Source organism: Dermacentor silvarum, chromosome 2 (genome assembly GCF_013339745.2).
Source record: "Dermacentor silvarum isolate Dsil-2018 chromosome 2, BIME_Dsil_1.4, whole genome shotgun sequence".
Classification (NCBI taxonomy): Eukaryota; Metazoa; Arthropoda; class Arachnida; order Ixodida; family Ixodidae; genus Dermacentor; species Dermacentor silvarum.
In genome coordinates this window covers 4,635,024-4,658,607 of record NC_051155.1, presented here as the reverse complement: position 1 = coordinate 4,658,607, position 23,584 = coordinate 4,635,024, and the positions used below count along the sequence as shown (strand labels likewise).

At 46.8% G+C, this 23,584-nt stretch overlaps 1 protein-coding gene across 1 annotated transcript in view; it reads left to right on the top strand.

Moving 5' to 3' along the window:
• The first annotated feature begins 1,794 nt into the window (after positions 1-1,794).
• LOC119441292 (dual oxidase maturation factor 2) overlaps positions 1,795-23,584 on the top strand; it is a 509,715-nt gene continuing 487,925 nt past the window's right edge. Inside the window, exon 1 of the mRNA XM_037705914.2 lies at positions 1,795-2,063. Coding sequence (XP_037561842.1) covers positions 1,896-2,063 — 168 coding nt within the window. The 5' untranslated portion in view covers positions 1,795-1,895. The remainder of the gene's footprint in view (positions 2,064-23,584) is intronic.

Sequence of the window (23,584 nt, the reverse complement as noted above, 5' to 3'; positions counted from 1 at the left end):
TAATCTCGTATTTAACATAAAAATATGATCACCTTGCACGGGTGAAATCACTCTTCAATTTCTAAAACAGACTATCATTTATTGCTCAGTAATTATTAGTCAGCTCTTTACCCACTGATTGGAATGTGCAACAATGACCAGCGATTGCAAGGCGGGGACGAAGATACGTGTTCCTAGACCAGCCTATGCAACCAATCCATTAAATTACAGGCCGATCCCTTTTACTAGTATCCCGTGTAAGCTTTTTGAATATTATCTACTCCAACCTAATCACTTTTGGCGAACTAAACAAGTTATTTCCCAACAGTCTGCAGGGTTTTATAAAACGTTAGTCGCGCGAAACGCAACTCCTCTTTACTCGACATCCGCAAGAGGCACTGCATTTACAATGTTTCTTGTCAGACCATGCGTACCTTCATGCGCCTTTGGCTCAGTCTAGAAATGTCAGCTGTATACTATTCACTTTCTGCTAGCGTACACTCATGCTCACCTACTTGTGCACGTAATACATCGCGCTCGTCCTGCAAATATTTGAGACTTTCCTTCAGCTCTCCAGTTCAACTTCCTAAACGGTCCCTAGGCGTCCTGAATTTTCCTCACATCGTTTCTCGGTTCGTGCTAAAGGCTCACGGAAAGATCGCAAAATTCCCCCTCTTCAGATCTTCCTTCAAATCTTCAAATAACTTGGCAAGTTCCTTATTTATGGCGAAAATCAACACAGGAATGCAAGACAAAAAAGCTTTAAATGGCGAAGGCTAAAGCAGTAGGTAAAGCAGTTCTAGCGACATAGAAATAATTCTGTTTTTGAGTCACCAACCTTCAAGAAGACTGTGCCGTGGTTGTCGCTTCCACAGCTGGTGCCGTCAAGTGAAAGCAGAGTCAGGATGGCGTCCGATTGTATAGTGAACAGTAAGCAACCATCACCGCCAGGACCGTCACTGCCCAACGTCACTGCCAACCCACCAATGTCCTCCTTGACGCGCAGCCAGGTTCAGGTGCACTGGCGCGGTAATCAATCCGCAGTCTTCTCTCCCGAGGCTGCAGGATTTCGGCAGCTTCAAGATACATAGAAGATTGTACGGTGGGTGTCACTCCCCCTGCCGATACCAGCAAGTACTGATGTTCATATTGACAGAAAGAGGAGTTGGGCAGATCATGCAGTGTAGACCAGTCAGACGAGCAAATTTAGTGTCACTTTGAGCGAGGGTACTTCGCTGTCACTGTCATAAGCCGGCTGTAAGACATCAAGGTTTAGTGACAGGTGCAGAACGCATTCGCCTGGGAGTACCTTCGTAGAACTCATTTCCCTACGTTAAATGTACAGCCTCGGTAGCAGTGCTTCAAGAATAAATTGAACAGCATTCAATGGAGGGTAAGCATTAGTCGTCAAACAATTTTTCTCTGATTTATAATAATATAAGCACCCCCGTGTCATCTACAATGGAAACCGCCAGTCTTACTCAAATCGCCTTGGTTGCAGTGCTACCTTGTGACGATTTATCACGTCAAGGCAGCTAAAGTACATCGCTTTATTTGCACTGAAATTCATGTCAGCTAGCGTTCTCAATGAAAATGCAGTGTTGTTTTGACAAAAAGTCACAGGGCCATCAGTTTGACATGCCACCCTGGCGTGTAGCAGCGCGTCGCCAAAGTGACACTCGCTGCAAGTGTTGGTGGGGCATTGCTGACTGTAGCGCGCCGGGGCGCTGCCGCCGCCGCCAGCGAGGGGGGAGTAGGCCAGCCGCCGGAAGCCGCCGTCCGCGGCGCCGCTCGTCAGTCGCCGCCGGAGCCGGTTCCGGGCAGGAGCACTTTCGCTTTTTCGCTGTGACATGCCCAGCCTGTGAGGTTGTGCGGGAGCTTCCAGGAGGAGTTCCCCTCGTGACCTTGGCTGCGCCATGCTCAAGGGATGGTTCGACGCCTTCCGCACCGAAGGTGGACCGACGCTCTACGCGTACGCCAACAGGACCGCGGTGACAGAGGACATGCGGAATATTCTCATCTACGTCTGCTTCTCCACGCTCTTCATCGCCTTCATCATCGTCTTCCCAGGGATACGCAAAGAGGTGAGCGCTTCTGGTGAATTGCTGGCTAGCATGATGCGTTCCGTCTTTGCAGTGTACTTCTCCAGAACCACACTGTGGCACGATGCTTCACCGATGCTCGGCGGATTGTCAAACGGCCTTTTGTCCAGGTTGACTGCGAAACTCGCTTTATGAAACAGCTTCATTTAAGAAACGTTACTGTTCTGCTGCATGGACCTATTAAAGGCGATGTTGACTTCTGGTGAGGTTGTTATGGAGGTAACCATTGGAAGCGTTTCCTTATCAATTGAGGGCCTAGTAGTCGCAGCTGTTTGCAATAGGCACACTTTCGAACATCGTCGCACATTTTTGGTTTCAGGTAAAGCATCTTCGCGGACATGATCTCCTTAATTTTTCTGGACCTGAAAGCACGAGAAATGCGATGCGTGGAAGTCATCACGTGCTCTACTAGTTTTGACAGCTGTTAAAGAGGCCGGTCGGAAGCATGTTGCAAAAGCTGACTCCTCGCTCAGGCTTTGTGTTCTTGCAAACCCCGCAGAAGCACTCCTTGCTGGCTATGGCGCGTCCTCTTTTACGTATCATCTTGACGCTCGTTCTTGTTGGAAGCGAGTTTCTTCGGCGCCCAGCGGAGGAGAAAGTGGCCGACCGTTCGTCAGCGCACCGCCGCAGGGCCCGACGTTCTTGAGTAAAACCGTGACTTCCTTGACACAGTTTCGTCCACAGCGCCGGCGATGATATCCCGATTCTCTAGCCTGCACCAGCTTAGCACATCGGGGAACACACGTTCACTAAACGTTAACTAGATGCACGTTTAACGCATGCGTTGTATGCGGAATGAGACTTCCTGTGTTCATGCCAGGAAAGGATTAAATGCCGTATTATTAGTGGGCTTTAGCTGTAAGGCCCGCGTGTAGCTTGCACAAGCATTCTTGCAAGGCTCCAGAACTGCGCAGCGTAATACTGTAGATCAATGAAACTGCTGTTCATGCTGGGCATTAGCTTTCCCTGCATCATTAGGAACACACTCGTTTTTATTGCACAATGGCAAATGTGATCTCTGGAACTTAAAGTCATTTAGCACTGCTTTTTTTCCCTCCGGACATTTACGATATATTTCCCGCTTCTGCAATTGCGCTTAGTAGCTAAAGTATGCCATTTTCACTGTTAAGTGGGTTTGGGTTGACTGAATAGAAATTTTTTTGGTGATTGAATATAAGGATCTGGTTCACCCAAACAATTGCGACATATTTACGATCCTTAATAAAAGTCGATCATCCATTAGTGTGCCTTTATTCCGAGGGCTTTGTATTTGCCTGAGGGCCTCGAACTCAGATCGTTCTTTTTAGATTGCACGTTTATATAGCGTGAGGAGACCAGGATAGAAGCTAGGATAGAAACGAGACTTATGCGTGTGCTTTGCAGTGTAACACCCACTAGCCGAAGGAAAAGCTGCGTTTTTATAGACGTGTCTGATGTAGGGCTTACTTTTATATTATCTCTGCACATTTCAAGAAATAAATGGAAAGAAAATACCGATTGAGTAAACAAGTAAATGAGGAAAGAGCGCAATAAACACAGATATGGCACGAAACAAGTTGGTAGACACGGAAGAAGCGCTACTGTCAACTGTTTATTCCACAGGAAATATATATGTGATGTGCAGATGCGTTAATGACAACAGAAATTCACGTCATATATGTACCAATTAGGGCCTCTGAAAGTCCTTCTCGGAAAAAAAAAAGTTAATGGGCGCCGTCAAGGTACAATGGCACTGAATATACCTCGGTTGAAAAGTAATAAAATTTAATACTTATGACCCCGAAAAATATTTAGTACTGAACAGTTTTACAAGCTCAACACAACACGTCAACCAACCCAGACTTGCACATATTTAAGTACCTGCTGTTTGCAACTTTTGTCTTGATTTATCACTCAACTTTTATAAAATGAGCGCACTTGACATGGAGCGGTAATTGCGGCATGCAAAGCTGACTTCCGATATCTGGAAGTGTACTTAGTTAACTTCCGGGCCATCACGCACGTTGCAACACAGCGCCTGGCGCCGCAATATACCGGCACTCAGGTGTCGAGAATTTTGTTTCCCGGATGTTACAAATAAGGGCTGACGCAACACTTAAGCGAGACTGGCCAGAGCAGCATGGATGTCGAGCGGCATATTCCCGCGTTTTGCACGTCGGTGTCATTTTGTGAGTAGGCTTCTCTCGACGAAAATGTTCAGGCCAATAGTGTCTCCCAGAAGCATTTGCGTCATCGCAGATGAAGGTGGCTGACTGGGCTTGATTGGTGAACAGCGCAAAAGCAGGTCAGTGCTCACCCCGTGTCGCTTTTGAGCTGTTCCCGTTTGGGATCGTAGCCCCTCTCGCCTCAAATTGTTCGGAAACCACCACCCGCCTTTCTTGTCAAGTCCGGTACGGTCGTCCAGCTTAACCGATGCCGGCTTACTTTTTCCCAGAATGCGCGGCACGGGAGTATAACGGCTTTGAACGAACGCGTGCAGCCATGAGTCAAAAGCCAGTCTTGTTGCAGCTCCTCAACTGCGCTGCTGTTGCGCTGACTCTTTGCACGCACGGTGGACACAAGCCTCCGGAAGGCCAGCGAAATTCCGTGCCCTGCAAGGCCGCCGCGGCGGGGGCCGGTTGCAACAAGCACGGCGAGGGTGCCAAGGTCGCCGCTTTCTTTCGATCCAGCGCGTATGCAAATTGGAGCGCGGCTTCGCCCGAGGTCCTTCGCTCGCGCGAAAGCGAAAGCGCCTCGATTGCGCCAGGAAGACGCCGCTGCAAAAATGGGCCGCAATGGCAGCTCGGCTTTGTTTCCCCGCCGGCACTCCGCGTCGAGTGGGAAGATCAGCTTCGTGTTCGCCCATATTTTCAAGTTTGCGGCGATTTTCTTATTAAATATCGCCTATGGCAGATAGCATGATTGTTTCCCTTTAGCTCAATTATTCAAAGAGGCGGACATTACTACCGCGAAAAATGTAAACACATATTCAGCGAATTAACAAAAATTCACTAAGTAATTCGTAATCATTTACTGCACGGCACATACTGCAATTTACCAATTGTAGTCGCTGAGTTTGCAACACTTGAATCTCGAGGATGACACAATTTTCGAGATATTATTTCCCAAAGTGTGGGACGAAATACATGGACGCTCCAGCTACTTTTGAGCTTCAAGGCATAAAAAAGCGGTTTGTTTAAAAATTAAGTAGAACAAGAGGGCATTTTTACGGTGAGTTTTATGGCGCATATCTGCGAACTGGTGTAATTATGGAAATTAATTCGCATTGAATACGCCTTGCAAGCTCACCGGCTTGAATACGTAAATTGTGATGTTTGCCGTAAAGCAATTGAGAAGGCAATTCGTGAACTTTTTTAATTAGTTGAATATCTGTTTCGATTTCTCGTGAAAATAATCGCTGTCTCTCTGAATAATTCAGCTCAAGGACTAGCACTAGGTTATCTGCGACAGGCGATTTTTAGAAATTGAGGGAAAGTTACACGTTATTACCCCACATAGGTATAACAGCCCGTATGGGAGCTTGTCTTACAATACGTAATAAAATATTGCGTAATCTCATCCGTGGAGAAACAAACTACTATGCTTCTACTAAGATTGTCTTTAATAACAGTGGTGCAGTAACTGAGCGCAATGACACTAACTCCTCTTAAATAAATGCTTTCCACCATCGTCTTTGAAGGCTAGTCTGAAAACAGTAGCCCGAAAGGGAGAGCGTTTGCAGACGGAATGGCCGCACGCTGGAACAGCGAACACTGGTATACAGATTACGTGCCGCCATGGGATTTTCATTGATGTGAACTGCCGCTAATAGTTTAAGAAAAAAAAAGATCAATCCAAGATGACAGCTGCAGTCACTGTGAGAAAACTTATTGGGCAAGCTGTGGTGAGTCTGTCCTTGTAATTAAGATGAGATACCATTTCTCGTATTTCTTTATCCACTGCTTGCATACGTGCTGTACCGCCAAGAGTAGCGATGAATGGGCAGCCAGCGTGAATGTTCTTGGTAGTGGTATGCACGTCAACGCTGTGGTTGTTTTGCGAAACTAACCTCTGCTTAACCAGCGGGGAACTGATGCTCAAGCAGCAGCTTTGCCAGAGATGAGCCGAACGCCGCGCTCATGCCGATGTTCGTAGGTCGTGCGTTATTAAAGCAGGAACGCTGAAACGACGCGTATATAAGTAGGCACTGCACGCGAACAGAACGCACTCGTATACGTAAATCTAGGCAGAACTGACTGTAGGAACTTCTTTTTGCTACACCAGATGTCACGCGAATAAACAATCCCGCGAATACTTGTCACGTGATTGATTTTCCTATCAGCTTTCCTCTTATAATAAATCTATATTTTTTTCATCGCACACATCGCACAGCAGTTCGCACACACATGAACGTCTTCTTTGGGGCTCGTACTGAGGTTTCTCCCTCTCTTTTATTTTGTACTCGCCACGCGATACAACCGGCATCACTTGTATGTCATGGCTCTCGCGTTAGCAACATGGATTGTAGACAGTGGTGCTTCATGCTTGCGACACGTTCTTTGTTTGCATCCTGGAGTGTGCTTGAATCAGGACATCTGGTGTAGAAAAAACAATCAGTCACGCATCGGTGGGGCCTATTTACGTTGCCGAACTGGACGACACTTGAAAAAAAAAAACACCGCATATCCACGGGGTGAATGATGATGAGTGGGCGAAGCTCCGGAGGGAATCATCGGTAAACCGTGAATCTTCCGTGTAATTCGCCCAGTCTCGCCGCACTAAATCGAACGATTGACTTCCACCAATGACACGCGCCATATGTGACGTCATTCTATTTTATAACAGTGCCCTTCATTATAATTGCACCATCTCCCGCTTAAGGGGACGCTAGCACAAACGCGTTAGAAACGTGCAGTACTCTAAGGGGAAGAGGCCACAGCGTCTTACACAGCCGTTTACACATGCCGGAACGTGCACCGCGTTTGCCGACGCCATCAGCGTTTATGAATACGGGGGTAAGGCGGAGAGGCCACAGCGTCTTACACCAGCTTCTTGCACGGTCCGTAATGCGCTAGCACAAACGCGTTAGAAACGCGCAGTCTTTCGTTAATGTTCGGTATTTATTGCCATCGTGGTGCGCCTGTCCATGTGCGCTTCTGTCCATGTGCGCTTCGTGGCGTAGTGCTTGTAGGTTTTTGTCAGCGCGGTTTTCATTAGAATACTTGAGTGAAGTCAATCGGAAAAAATTGTACAAGGACCTTTGTGATGTGGTTCTACCCGTGCCTCTATATCGATCCCTTTATGGTGCAGGCCATGGGCACAATGTTCTAAAGCGTGTTAAGGCAATGCTAATACCGTCAGGTGTTAAGACTTTCTTTTTTAAGTTACACACAGGCACGCTCACTGTCAAACCATGGATGGCTGAAAGGGGTTTTTTTGTTCCCTGGGGCACCCATTGTATAATATGCAGAAAGGAGGAGACAATTGAGCATGTATTCCTGGATTGTTGGGATGCTCTTTTTCTTTGGGATGTGCTCCAGCGCACAATCAAAAAAGAATTCCCCCTCGATGCGTATGGCATTCGCTACTTGCCAATATAAAGTGATGACGGCACCCCATTCGATATGGTAATACTCATGGCCCTGCATAGCATTTGGAAATGCAGAATGGCAGTAAGGCACGCTGATCTCGACGCAAGAGCGGCTCGCCAGTATTTTAAAGAAAGCATAAGGGACTTTGTGGAAGAACAAAAGTTGCTAGAATGTATCCCAGAATGGTTGCCTCGGGTGGAATTATTACTGACGATGAGACAATTTTAGCGTGTAAGCGTCCGCACAAGTTGAGCGGTCGTATTTAACGAATATTGTGATTGTGATTCTGTTTTGTTATTCTCTGTGAATTTATATATTTCTGTGTGTGCCAAAGACCGGCAATAAAAAAAAACTAAAAAAAAGCTTCGTGGCGTAGTGGTTAGCGCCACGCGTTCAGAAGCGAGGGGTCCCTGGTTCGATTCCGCTACGGCCACAACTCTCGGAATTTTTTTTCTCATAAAAGTAGACGTGGCTACCTACTACGACGACTACTACTACTACAGAGGAGGGACAGACCCACACCCTAAGGAGCTTCGCACCTAAAAATCACAGCATATCCACGGGGTGAATGATGATGAGTGGGCGAAGCTCCGGAGGGAATCATCGGATCTCCCGCTTAAGGGGACGCTAGCACAAACGCGTTAGAAACGTGCAGTACTCTCTAGTAAGGGGGAGCGGCCACAGCGTCTTACGCAGCCATTTACACATGTCGGAACGTGTACCGCGTTTGCCGACGCCATCACATGACTGCTGAGAGAGTATACCCCCCGTATTCATAAACGCTCCTCGACTTGAACTTGACTTGCCACCGCCTTGGGCAGCGCGTTCGAAACGCGTTGAAGGTAAGGCGGAGAGGCCACAGCGTCTTACACCAGCTTCTTACACGGGCCGTAACGCGCTAGCACAAACGCGTTAGAAACGCGCTAGAAACGCGGCCTTTCGTTAATGTTGGGTATTTATTGCCATCGTGGTGCGTGTGTCCATGTCCACTTCGTGGCGTAGTGGGCTAACGCCGCGCGCTCGGAAGCGAGGGGTCCCTGGTTCGATTCCGCGCTACGGACACAACTTCGGAATTTTTTTCTCATTGTTCTCAGACTGGTTACACACTACTACTACGACGATGTGGACGAACGGGTGCCGCTATATGGAGCTTCGCCCCTAAAAGTACCGTCGTGGTGTACTTTATTATTTATTTATTTATTTAAGAATACTGTCAGCCCACACACAAAGTGGGTGACCATTTTTGCACACGACGCCTCGTGCACCCCAACCGTGACAGCAACGGCCGGAATGCGAGTTATGCCCACGTTGAGAACAAGACAACGCTGTGAATTGGAAAAGGAATGTGCTCTTCTTGTGATGCCACAGGTTATGGTATTTTGCACAAAACATTACAATAAAGAGGTAGCTGGCGAAAACCACGTCAAGTCGGTGCTATCGACAGCCACAAAGCACAAGGGACACAAGGGAATGTGTGCCAAAGTGAAGCGAATATCTGAGAGGATCATTGTGTGGCATCAAACCCAAGTGAATGTTATAAACAGCAAAAAATGTAATCAACAGCATTTCTTTGTCTTGTGGGTAATAATACGTCGGGCAGACGTATGAGTCTTTGAATGAAAGGATTTACAAGAACACAATTATGTCTGCAAAACGTCACCAGCATGTGGAAACCTCGCTGCGCACTGCTCGAGGTGTGTTTGCCAGCCAGAACTTGAAAAAAAACCACCAACGTTGCCCACGGTAACATAGAAATCCAACTAGCGAAAAATGTAATTAGCACGCATGGAAACTTGACGAAGATTGGAAAGGCCACTTTTCGACGTTGTCGGCGCTTCCTGCGTGTCTCGGTTCGATCACGTCCAGGTGCCTGCTTTGCAGCGCAGTGTCAGAGCCACCTGCACGAGCGAGGTGTCAGCCGGGTAAAGCGCGCCAAAAGCGGTAAAAAGCAGCGCACTTGACCACTCAAAAGAAGGGCGGAGCGCCAAAGCCGCTACACAATGGTGGCGGCACCAGTCGTCCCTGAAAGCGGCGGCGCCGCAACCTGGATGCATGCACGATTCCAGCGTGCGTTTTCCATTTGGGGCGGCCATCAGATAAGCGGGTCGCCGGATATCTGAGCGGCTGTTTCCTGGCCTCAGGCAACCCAGCTGCCCAACAACCATTTTCACTCCCGGTTTCGGCTGCCGCGCCGCAGAGGCAAGGTTGCGCACGGAAACAAAGCCCGCGAATCCAGGAAGGTCAGAAATATGCAGATCGAGCGCACACGTTGGACCGCATGCGCACAGCGTATGCTTTCACGAAGCAGTTAAATAAATCCTATAACACTTGGAGAAATGCGTACATGCAATCGCGTTTATTTTAATCGTACGCAACGGGCAATCTCGTGCAATACTTATGCACCTCGCGAGCTTTGCCGAAATGCAAACACCGAATCAGGCACAGTGTGAGGCGATTTCGCGAGGACGAATGCTAAGACGTAAATCCTTTGCGAGTGCATCAATGCCAGGCGCTCTGCGCGTCCTCGTGTTTCCCTGCGCTCGAGTACTTTCAGTCGCGATGTAGCCCACATCGCCACTCTTGTCGACCACATGTACCGAGTGACAGATTCCCGAAGGCGAAATCAAAGAAAATCACCTAGATGCCGTTGAATATCTTGCTCTATTCTATTCTGTGTTATGATCTGGCGTTATATTGCAATTCTTATTTCATGATTTGTTTTTTGATTACTCAGAAGAGATGCGCTTTAAAAAGGTGTAGCATACTGTGAGCCCACTTGCTGAAACTTCTGGTCCATACGCAGGCGTACGCGAGCACAAGCACGAACGCACACACCAGCTGTCTCTTTTTATGCGGAGAACTTTTTAAAATAGAAAATGTCGCTTAAGAAGAATTGGGCAAACATTTGCAGCAAGGAAACGGAACTTTCGCTAATGACTAAACTCTGCTATATCTTTTTAATTACTAACTTCAGGGGACATGTTACGAAATACGAACCAAGAGGCAGTGAAGTCATAACTGCTTAGCATAAATCATAATACATGGGTGTACCGATTAACAGTGTCCCAAAAGCACGCCTTCGCGATGATCTCACTGGAAGCATTGTATGCAGCACCTTTCGGGGACGAATATCTCGCGAGCGGTACGAGTCTCACAGGGTTTCTGCTAAGCAGACTCGACTTGATGACTCCTCGGCTTCACGGCTTCAATTTCGCAGCTAAGCAGGCGCTCTAGTTAGTAATTGTAAATTTACAATTCTAGTATACATTCTAGTATTATTCTAGCTAATCTTTCAGTTTTTCTGTGAAATAGTTAAAGTTTCTCCTAAATGTCTGCCTAGCCACGTAGCGTATCTGCCAAAACGGCAATGGCATAGATGTGGCAGTTTCTAAAGGGAAATGCCAGAGAAAGCATTGGGGGAGGTAAATTAAGACTGCAAATCTGTCTAGTCACGGTACCACCACGGCGCCATCTGTCCAGCCATTTTCTCGCTCAGTGACGCTAGGTACACCCAGCGCCACTCACGACAAAGTTCCACAGCACGATATCGGGAGCGGGCCAATGAATGCTGCCATGTGGCATCAAGACTGCCTCATTCGCTCTGCATTGAGCGCCACAAATAAGGGCATCCGAGAGGCTGGATATTTTTGTTTATCTGTTCTTTTTGTTCCCATCATATTCAAGGGACAGAATTCGAAGCCACAGGAAGCAGCGCATGAATAATGCGCGGGATCTGGTTTCGTCCTCACTTGCCGCAAGTTATCTTTTCGTCTACTTTCAGGTCCTTTAACTTTATTATTTCATCATTTCAAATGGTGTTTGTTAAGCCGCTCATCTCTCAAACATGCAGAATAGGCGTCGTGACGCACTAAGTATACAAGAAATTTTCCGGCTCTCTCTCGGCACGGTAATTGACCGTGCGTGAAGCGCTGGAATGCAGGGGTAATTACCTACTAGTCCCTACCCATAAGTGTAGGAGCGTTGACACGGTCACAAAAGCTGGGGGGCGATAATGTTGCACACCTGTTCGTCAAGTCTAAATGCCTACCGCAAGGGACCCACAGTGGAAAGCACCTTTTACGCGGTCTATGACCTGCGCGGAGACGGTGCCAAGAAATATCCAGTTGAATAACGGCCCACTCGTTAAGAGGCCAGCGTATTGACAGTGTAGGATTCGACAAAAACGCTCCTTTGACAACGTGCTTGTGAATTGCCGGCGCGCGTGTCACTTCTAGTATTCTACGAGAACGGGCCTGCGGACGCAGAAACGTTATGACACAAATTAAAGGCACCCAGGCAGCGAGGAATTGCTAAGAGCGTGGGAATAGGAGAGGGCCATGATGGAAAACAGGGCCAAACGCTTGTGCCAAATAAAGTCCAGGGTTCATCAGGGAATGCAACAAGGAAGGCCGCACCCCGGCCGAAATGTAGCAAATGAAACATCGTTTTTTTCGTACTTGCGTCCTCAACCTGCAGGTGGACACATACATACATACACACATACACACATGCATACATACACACATACACACACACACATACACACACATACATACACACACACACATACATACATACATACATACATACATACATACATACATACATACATACATACATACATACATACATACATACATACATACATACATACATACATACATACATACATACATACATACATACATACATACATTGCCATAGGATGTGGCAGACCAGGGCTAGGAAGAAAAGAACGAGGTTATCCTTGGCACCGCGCGTCGACGCTTACGCTCAGTAAAGTGGTCCTGTCTGGAGACTCAGCGTGTACTTCAACAGGGTATAGGCGAAATTTTGTTGGAGGCTGCTGGGTAAGCTCAGCTTGTCCAACAACACCGCCCCACAAGTAGAGCTGACGCCAGTTTACCGCACCAGCCGGCGAATCCGAGGCCTCGCCCCAGTGCTTGGAATCCGTCAGGAAAAAGTAATGACTGTGACCACCGAGAAAACTGCAGAAAGGGTTATGCTGACCTACATGACGCTGCTGAAGCCACGAGTACCGATAGCTTTTCATGGCGACATCTTAGAAGACATGGACGATTGTCTTTAACTTCCGAGGGAGCTTAAAGAAGCAAAATAGCATCATTGCGTGCCGTTACAATCTTTGGCATAGACAAGTGGAGTGCTACACCAGGGAGTCAAGGTCTGGTCGGGACCGCGGGAAAGGACTACTTTTCAGCCGCTACTTGGGACCCTACAGCGTGTTGCAGAGAGTTAGCGACGTGAATTATGAAGTCCTTCCTCACGGAATCCAGCCTCCCCGATGTCAACAACCGCAATCTGAGATTGTGCATGTTGTGCTGGTAAAACCGTACTACAGCCCCTAATAGCCGATCTTTTCAGCAGCTTAATTAGGTTAGTTTTGGTTGTTTCTCGTCGCTCAGTGTCTAGTGACTAGTCTATGCCACACAGCACAGGTGATTGGGACTTTGTACTCGTCCTAGGCCTTCTCACATCAAGCCTATGTTTTCCTTACTTTTTAAATTTTGTTTTTCGAGAAGGGGCTAATGCCACATGGTGTGGCATGCCGACCAGGGGAGGCAAGAAGAGACGAGGTTCTTGGCACCGCGCGTCGATGCTCAGTAAAGCACTATCGTCTGGAGAGTCAGCGTGTACTTGACGACATACGAGCATACCTAAAGTAACTATGCACGACAATACAGGCTGTCCCAACTATCATGCACCAAGATTTAAGAATATGCACATGCCACGTAGTTGGAGAGACACAAGGTAATGTTGTTTGCCATCGCTTGGGGATATACAGATTATTTTTTGCATTCCGCCTAATTACATAATTAGTCTTCATTAATTTATCTAATGAACAATACAATACCTTACAGGCTCCTCATAGGAGCATAGTAAATACGGAAACGAAATATGATACATATGTGCGGTAAATTGCAAAGTGACAGTGAAAATAGAAGGTATTATAACACGCGAAAACTAAGAATATGTGCTAAATTGTGTACCAGAAATGCTTATTATAATCATAATGGTCATGGTGAAGCGAGAATACAGATAGATAGATTAAAAGAAGTAATGCAATGTTTAACATCGAATTAATTTTAAAAAAGAAGAAAATGGGAGAGAACATGTCTGAAACAAGTAAATAGGGTATCCAACAAGTATTGAACAGTTAGAACGATATTTAGGCATGAAAGCTCTCGTGCAGATGGTTATGGAATGCTCCGCAATCTGTAATGGAGCGATATCGTCAGGAAGATCGTTCCAAAGTGAAACGCGTATGAGTTAAACGCTTGTGTCTTACCGAAGATACGCTTGATGCTGATGTGATTATGGAACCGTCGAGACATGCGCAGTGGAGTTGCCAAGGGTAGTACAGGTGGCCTGGTGTGGGTAATGCAGCCATGAAGCAAACATACAAGGAAAGTGGAACGGCAAATCTGAAGAGGGTGGAGTGAATTCTCACGTTTCATTTTCGTAATACTAATTTCCAGAAATGAACCGGGCAGCCCGGTTTTGTACGCGTTCAAAGTTATTGGGCTTCGGGGACGGGGGGGACCAGGTCGATGACGCGAATGCCAACTGTGGGCAAATGCACGTTAGGTACGCTAAGTTGGGAATGTTAGATGACGATTTACGCAGATTGTGGCGAGTGTACTCGAGCGTTTGGGACGCTTGAGCAGAGACAGCCGTAATGGGGGGGACCATGAAAGATTGGGAGTCAGGTGTATTCCTATAATTGCACAACTAAAGACGGGATGCGGTAGAGTTGTTAATAAAGTAGGAAAACTTTGAGTTTGATTGTTTACGAGTGAAAGATATTAGTTTGCATTTGCCTGAACTTAGAGCCATTTGCTATTTACTACACCACATACTTACTAGGTGAATGTCATTTTGCAGAATAACGTGATAATCGGGAGAAGTTATTTTTCTGTAAACATTACAATCATCAACGAATAGTCTTATCCTTGAAGAAATGTTATTGAGCCGATCATTTATGTAAATTAGGAAAAGAAAAAATGTCACAGTTTCGCCCTAAGGGCGAAGCAATGAATGCGATAGCAACACAGCAATCTCATCCGAAGTAAGGTGAGCGGCTTTGGTAGCAATATGAATTGTAGTAAACATGAGCTGATTAAGTAAGCAGGTGTGCTGCGGCGTAAGTAGACCGACTCGATGACCACGAGAAGGTGCGTGTGAAACGGTGGTGTTGATGAGAAGCGCTTCCCGTGGGCAGCGCGTGCGAAGGGACACGCCTGTAGCGCTGCACTGCCGATCCGGGCAGCATTGCATGTGTAGCGTGCGTTGGAAAATATGGCCTGACTATTACTAACTGAACGAGCAAGCGTGGTGTGAGCGCGCACAAGCAAACATGACTATAGTCGGATACAACTTTAGAAGACAGCGGTATTTGCCCCTCAAAGGCGGATGCGCACGAGCCGGCACCAATAGGAGCGCACTTCAAGTGACGTCATGAGCCGGACGGCCGGTGTCCCCGCCGACGAAGAACATGCCTAACATGGCCGCCCTCGCTTCGAACTGGGCCGAGTCGCGTCAGCTCGGTGCGTCTCCCTTCGTCAGAGTGAATTCGAATTGTTTGTGGAGGTATGTCATGCCGGAAATATTATTGTGAGCTTACGATGCACAATTTGTGCCGCGTGCGTTTGTTCTGAGCCGTGAGCCGGCGAAGAAAGATTGCAGCGAACATCGGTGGCGCTGCGCTGCGCTTCGTGTGGAAACGAGATCCCGCGGCGGCATACCGCTGCAAACGAACATCGTACGTACTTGTTCCGTGGTGTTTTGTTTTGCTCCTAAGTGAAGTTACGACGAGGAGAGTTCGACAAAGTCTGGTACCTATTGTGAGCGGCGGGTGTGTTTGTGTACAGTGCTCCTGCGTTTCTCGTCGGACGTGGTGAAGTGATGGAGCAAAACCATTATCAGGATAAATGAGAAAAGCGTGCGCGGATGAAACCAACCTGCGAGTTTCTCAACAGAAAAGATTGTGAAAGTAACCTCCAACGCAAAGCTTCGTTGCTGTCAGCTCAGCGTGCAAACGACCGATCGTTGGCAGCAGTGTGATAAGATAGCCGAGCGTCTAGCCGCGTCGTTCGAGTGTTGTGTAGCACCGTCGATTGATGGCTTTCCACCAATGCTAACAATCAGTGACTAACACGCGCTGCTTGAGCGAATGTCATTGGATTGTTAACGGTCAGGCGTTTGGAAGCAGTGTTTGTTTCCTTAATGTCAGCCTGAATGCTAATTTAAAATTATGACTGATACACTGGTGCCGTTGCAAGGGAGCTTGGCATGAATTCGCGTCGCTGTGTGGCTTAGAACTCTTCGCTCACTGCACGCGCCAGCTGTAGAAAGCCTGCTGTGACACAATCGCGCATAAGCTGTGCTGTCAGCGCTCGACTTGCTTTCCCACAACACAGCTTTGCGCTTTGTCGTGATATGTCGCTACTAAAAGATTGCTATGACAGTGAATGCAACAGAGCCAATGTGTACATTAAAAAAAGTACGACAAAGTAGGCACAGCTGCTTGTGAACTGACTCCTAATAGTTCTACTCGCGTCTGCGTTAAACGTGTGTGCGTGTTTTCTTGTGTGTTTGTGTATATTTGTTATTTTGCCCTTTTTTCTATTTTATATCTTAGTTTTCGCGCCCGCGTTTGTGTTCATGTGTGTGAATATGTGAGTTCTTCCGCGCGTGTGTGTATTTGTTCCTATTTCTATACTTTTATTTTTGCATTTGGTCTCGTAAGCATCCTGCAGCCACGACTTTCGACAATTCCATTAACTCGTCTCATTCAAAGCACCAAGTCCTGTGAATAGCAGGGCTGGTCTCTTCGATGTCATTAAAGCTATTCTCTCTTGTCTACCTTGCCTCCTCAGTCTGCCACCTTGCTTTGTTTTCTCCTACTATTCTGACGTTGCTTCTTGTGCTGTTGCTGCAACGTGATTAATCAACTTGCACCAAAGAAAGTTCTATCAGCTGTGACAACAGAAACATTGACAGGTACAAAATGTTAAAAGCATCACATGGCTTGCAGTTACTTCTTCTCTTACCCCTGTTAATGTGTTTATGCATCAGTGCATACGGTAGCTTGCCAGAAGTGCACATGAAAAGGTGCCATATATTGTGAAACAGCACCTTGCTATGTTGTTGCATTCAGTCTTAATAAACAGATGGTTTTGCTGCCCGTAACATGCGGTCGTACACATATATAACACTGTGCAGTGGGGTATCATTTCCTGTCATGCCGCTTTCATCATTACAAATGCAGTTTTCTAGTGGATGGAGTCCAGCAAAGCAGTGCTGTGAGAGCTTTTGCAACTTTCACCATTTATTACTTTCCCAATATCACTGTCTGAATCTCTCCGTCACTTTGCCTACGGCTTGTAATGAACAAAGTGACTAACTAAAACACGTTCAACTTTATTGAGCATTTTTCCGGTACGTAAATATGACAAAAAATGCTAGCAAAGTTAATCACGTTAATAATTGTGCTTGCATTCGCATTACTTGCTCGCGTCAGATTAATAAATTGAAAATTGGCTATGACAACACTTCAATTTTCAGTGGAGACTGCTAATGGAGCCATAAAGCGTGCTCCGACTAATTTCACTATGGGGCGCGTCAAACTCGACGGTGGCTGCCTGAATGAGCAGTTTGGGCCTCACTAAGCTAATGATGTTTTATATTTGTTCTCTAATCGCATTACTTGTGTAAGCCAGATAACAAAATAAACAATGGAACCACATGAATGTGCTTTGGCATTCAAGCTGCTGACAGTGGCTCTCAGTTTGGTGTTGTCTGCTGCTATTTCACCACCACTCACTATGACATGACTGTGATTTACAGTGCAGACTGCTAACAGAACCATCAAGCGTGCTCTGACTACTGCTATTTCACTATGGGACGCGTCAAACTCGACGGTGGCTGCCTGAATGAGCATTTTGGGCCTCACTAAGCTAATGATGTCTTATATTTGTTCTCTTAATCGCTTTACTTGTGTGAGCCAGATAACAAAATAAACAATGCAACCACATGAATGGCTGCCCGAATGAGCATTTTGAGCCCGCCAACGATAATCAGGGTTAACAACAGTGTTTCAATTCAGATATGCCAGCATTTAAATGTGTTTCTATGCCACTTCTTAAATCAAGCACAATGTGTGCAGGACGTTGCTTATCAGAATTGAGCTTCTATTATAAGGAATATGCCATAAATGGAACTGCTTACTTATTTGAGAGGTCACGGAATGGATGGTTGGCTGTTGCGAACCCACCGGCAAAATTTTGGTAGCCCTAATAAGGGCTGTTCTTTTGTTAATAAGAAGCGTTTATGCTTCGTCGAGTGGCTCAATGCCAGACAGCTCACAGTCGGAGTTGCTTTCTTCAGTGTCATCTTCACCCAGCTGGATGATGATGGGTTGAATTTGCTCACTCCCAGACGTGTCAAGTCTGAACTTTGCCTCCAAGTCCATCACATGCTGAATGCTCTTCCTCCAGTCTTCCGCCGTTACCTGCTTGATTTTGTCCCTCAAGATGACATCGACCGTGGACAGCTTGAAGTCTCTGTTGTCCGCAGCGATGCCATTTTTGACCTTGGCCCACACAAGCTCAATGGGATTAAATTCGCAGTGGTACGGCGGGAGCCTGAGTACAACGCAATCGGCCCTTACAGCTGTGTTGTCTACGATGTAGCTCAGAAAGCGTGACTTTACAGATGCCACCAGCTCAAGCAGCTGCTTCTTTATCATCCTTTCACCGTAGGTGATGTTCTTGCTTGTGAGCCACTCCTGTATCTTTTCCTTCTTCCAGGCCGTCGTCGGCAATTTCTCTTCTCGCCGGCTATGGTAAGGTGCATTGTCTAAAACAATGACGCTACCAGCTGGCAACTTCGGCAGAACGTCATTGAACCAGCCTTCAAAGCGATTGCCATCCATTTCTTCGTGGTAGTCGCCTGTCTTTTGGCCTCTGAATACATCCAAGCAGCCGTCGACGAAACCATCCTCGCTGCCGATGTGCGTCACGATCAGGCGCTTACCTTTCCCAGAAGGTTGTTTTAGACCCGTCGTCAGGCCAATTGCTCGAGCGAACAGGCGTCCGCGCTTCTGCACCACGGTGTCTGTCCACACGATCGACCGAGTGTGTCCCGCCATCACCCATGTCTCGTCCAGGTAGACGATCTTTCGGCCTTCCGCCCGGTAACGCTCCACGTCACGGATGTAGCGATTCCGCCAATCGGTGATGTCATCCCGGTCGATAAGCAGCGAGTTGCGGCTTCTCTTTTCGTGCTTGAAGCCGATCTCGGCAAGCAGGCGACGCACACTACACCGCCTTAGTGATGGTAGTTCCATACGCTCCGTGAACTCGGTAGTTACCTTCTAGACCGTCGGTATCTCGTTGCGGCGAAAGAAATCGTGCACACATGATCTCGGCGGGCACAACGTGAAGCTGTCAAACTTCGCGCTGCGTCTCCTCTTCTCCGCATTGCGTGGGCGCTTTCGCGAGGGCGTCGTCAGTTTGCCACCCGAAAATGCGAAGCTTTAACTTCCTGCCTCACCCTGAACATAGTCCTTTCGCTTACACCAAGCATGTCGGCGACAAACTTGCTCGTGTCCTCCACGCTGCGTTCAGGCTGCCGGTTACGCCAAAACGTGTGGCAGTGGAAGATCATGTTGCCTGAATCGCTGTTCAGGATGTGGCCGTTCTTGTTCTTGCCGAGTCTCCTCGGTGGTGTGGTCATCGAGGCGACACAAGGCTCGTTCGGCAACGAAGGATCGCGTTCCGATGTCACCTCGCTGGGCTCCATGGCGGAAAACTGCACGGAATGCCGCAAGCGATCATTCGCGAACTCACGAGATCGCAGGTTCACAACCGCGAAAAAGAAAGGAAAAAAAAGATTAATTAAAAATAAGCCCAACACATTAAAAAAATAAGGTTGTGCAAACACACAAAAAGTATATATGAATCTTATGCTATTAAGCCAGCGACTGCTACGCCCGGTGCCGTCGATCTTGCTCTGTAGCAGACGACGCACAGCGTTGTAGAAGGCACGGAGTTATTTTTCTCTCGCGATCCGGCATGTGCGGTAGCATTTACATTATGATAGTTTTACCAAACCACTCGTCAAGATACACAAACCTTATTTATACCGACAAATACGCGTCTTAGAAGTAGTCACAATTTTTTGAGTGGGACTATTTCTTCAGTCGCGGAGGAATTGGTTGCTGCGCTTCGGTCAACTGGGCGGGGCCTCCTCCTGTCTTCTAAAGTTATACCCGACTATAGATCACACTGAATGACTGCAGACAACGACTGTCAAAACGCTGGCAGCAAGCGCAAACGCCGCAGCGGCGAAGGTACGTGCGGTCTATCGCTTCAACGGAAACTGAGCTACGAATGCACGGCGCATAAAGGTCAGAGCCGTGGGGAGATAAGAGACGGTGCGGGCGGAGAGACGAGCGCGGTTGTTGGCAGAGTTGAAGTGCGTCCCCCTCCCCCCCTCCGCTCCCTCCGGCGCTGGCTTCCCGCTTCCTTGCTTGCGCATGGGAGATTGAGTGCGTTCGCTCTCCGTGACAGCGCGCGTCCCCGCACGCTTCCGCTCGGGCATACGGCACGCGGCGAAGATTTTATCTATAGGGAACCTCACGGCGACGCCGACGGCAGAAATCCGGTTGAAGTGTCCATATAATTTCTATCGCAATAAAAGGGCCCAGGACACTTCTCTGAGGTACTCCAGAAGTTACATCAGCCAGGGAAGAAAAACATATTTATTAAAAATATAAATTTTGGACGAAATCATAAAAACTTTCTAATCAAAGATAAACAAGCCGAGTCAAGTCGGAGAGAATTTAATTTTGAAAACAACCTGCAATGAGCAACACGGTCAAAAGCTTTGGAAAAATAAAGAAAAATGCTGTCAGCTTATAAGTTTGTAGATGTAGCGTGCATGTGTTGCACGTGAAGAAGTTGCTTAAGCACGAGTAAGCACACATCTACAAACAGAAACTTATTTATATAGAAACGTTGAGAGGCGAGAAGGTGGCAAAGACTTCCGACGCTGCTCGACGAGTTCTCCGTTCTCATCTGGTCGAAAACCTCGGAGCCGCCGCCGCCAGAGGCACCGGCAACAGTCACGGATGCCGCGCGCGTTCCGGCTGTGCAAACGCGAGCAAAACGCCGACGGCGTCGACAACAGTTCTGCGCGTTGCTGGTGCTGCTACATGGGCCTCCGGCTAGTGAAGAAACCTGGTAATACTCGGGAGTCTGAACGATACGAATCACGGTGTTGTACCGTGGCCGGTGTCGTACCGAGGCTGGTGTCATACAGTGACCGGTGTCGTACTGAGGCGGTGTCGTACAGTGGCCGGTGTCGTACAGTGGCCGGTGTCGTACAGTGGCCGGTGTCGTACAGTGGCCGGTGTCGTACCATGGCCGGCATGCTCGTACCATGGCCGGCGTGCTCGTACCGTGGCCTGCGTGCTCCATGGCGTTCTGTACCGTGGCTTGGTGAGCGCCGTGGACATCTACAATTTATTATCCATGCTAAAGTGCAAGTCAGTTGTAAAGTCATGTTTATAATGAAGAAGAAATAGTTAGACTACAGGTGGCTGTAGATGTGGGATGCAATAATATGCTCCAGCAACTTACATGAAATGCATGTTAAGGAAATAAGGCGGTAGTTATCTGGTTCTTTTTTTTTGTTTTGCTTCGGGTTTTGAATACTGGAATTAGCTTAGCAACCTTCCAGTCTTTAGGTAATTGACTGGTCGACAGTGGTTGCCTAAATATGACAAAGTTTTTGAGAAATGCTAAAAAACTTCAATTCGAAAACCTTTTCAGTCAAATAAGAAATCGTAGCGACCGGCTATGGCGCGACATTAACAAATTATTGTTAATTGTTAAAATTATGTTAAAATTATGTTAAAGACTGATGGCCTTGAGCTAATTCAAAATAAGACCTTAAAGGAAGCAGAACTCAAGTAAATTTAATTATTACTTTGCTAGTTTGGAAAAAGCGATCACAATGTGGCCGCCACTGCATATCTAGATCTGCGTAAAGCACATACAGTTTTTTTGCGCCAACAACTTCAGATGAAGTCTTTTCTACTTTTACGTCCTTGAAAAATAGCAAAGCACGTGACATAAACAGGTTACAGATAAGGCCAATAAAGTTTGTGCTTGATATTTTATCACTGCACATAACCAGCTTTTTAACCTTTCAATATCTACTGAATCTTTCCTCAAGAAATGCAGCGTGCGAAAGTTAGTGTCATACTCAAAGCTGGTGACAAAAATCTCTTCTCCAAGTTATAGGTCAGTGTCTGTCCTACCTGTCATGTCAAAAGGATTGGAAGAAATTATTTGCAAAAGAATAACGTCTTTCTGTGATAACCACTCAATCATAATGACGCAACAGTTTGGCTTCAGTGAAGGAATGTCAACGGAGTTGGCTTTACTAACACAATCATCTTAAACAATTTTTAAAACAAGGAATTTATATTAGGTGCCTTTATTGACTGTTCTAAAGCGTTCGATAGACTTAATCAGCGAAATTTATTTACGAAACTACAGCAATACGGATTTCGTGGTGCGCCTCTTGAGTTATTAATTTCATATCTAAAGCACAGAAAAAAATCAAAGCCCCTTTCTTAAAGAAAGATGGTTGAACGTGGAGCTTTCGGCCATGCAAACTGAATCAAAGTACTGAATCAAACAAAGTACTGAATCAAACTGAGCCAACGACCACGCAACGAACCCAATAAATGCTGAGGGACCCGATGCGATGCATATGTGATTTGATTGCTTGTTTAGGATTTCATTTTTTGAACGTTGAAGTCGAATGAAGACACATTTCGTTAAGTTGCATAGCCATTATTTTAGATGATGCAGCCGTTGTTTACACGCGCACACTCACACTTTCACGGACTGCATGCCGTTGCCGCTACACGGGATCGGCCTTACGGCCACGATCTGGCTCGCGATTACGTTCGCGATCTCGTTCGCGCTTACTCTTCTGCTGTGCGCTGCATCCGCGGCCTGCCCATGATGGCGACCGGGAATGCATTGCGTGACGCGCGTAATGCAATGCAGATATATACAGTTCGTCTGTGTAGCGTGGCGTTGCAGTTCACGTCGTTCGTATCGGTACAACTGCGGATGTAAACTGTAGTGTTCTGCGATTGTGTGCGCAGATAGCTCCATTGTGTAAGTTGGCTTTCCTGCAGTGGGCGCTCACGGATGAATGAGTGAGGCAAAGAAATCTTCGCTTAAATAATGCGTTGCCATCATGTAAGAACAATCTGACGAGAGAGCTTGCAGTAATGTACTGCATCCACAATTATCTCGTATAACATTCGAGCAAAAGCAAAATGGCTGTCGCCTTTCTCACGAACCTAATGAGGGTTCAAGGCCAGAATTCACAAAAACACCTTACGCAAGAATTTTTCGTAAGAACTTTAGCCAATCCGGATGCCAGAAATATCATTGGCGAAGGCGGATAGTCAATGGAAAAGCGAACTTACGAAATAAAAGCTTTGTGAATCTGGCCCCAGTAGATTATCATGTTGCATACCAAGCTTGCTCGATAAAATGAAGAGATGGTATTGACATAGAAAAAACTTCAAGGAGTGCAATAAAGCAGTATAATATGGAACATCTGTCTTCGAAACAATAACGTCCGTTTGTATAAAAGGTAGCATGACCCATTGCCTGTAGTGTGCTTTGTTCTTGAATCTTTTGAGTTTTCTTTTGCGTTTTTGAGAGATAGGCTTGCGCATGTTTGGATTTTTGTACACTTGCGTAGTTATGTTGTTTTGTATATAATAAAACAAAATTATCACCATTTACTATAAATATGAAAATCCTTGTATTGTATATCAAACCTGCACTTAATTACCCGAAACAAATTCATGTATTT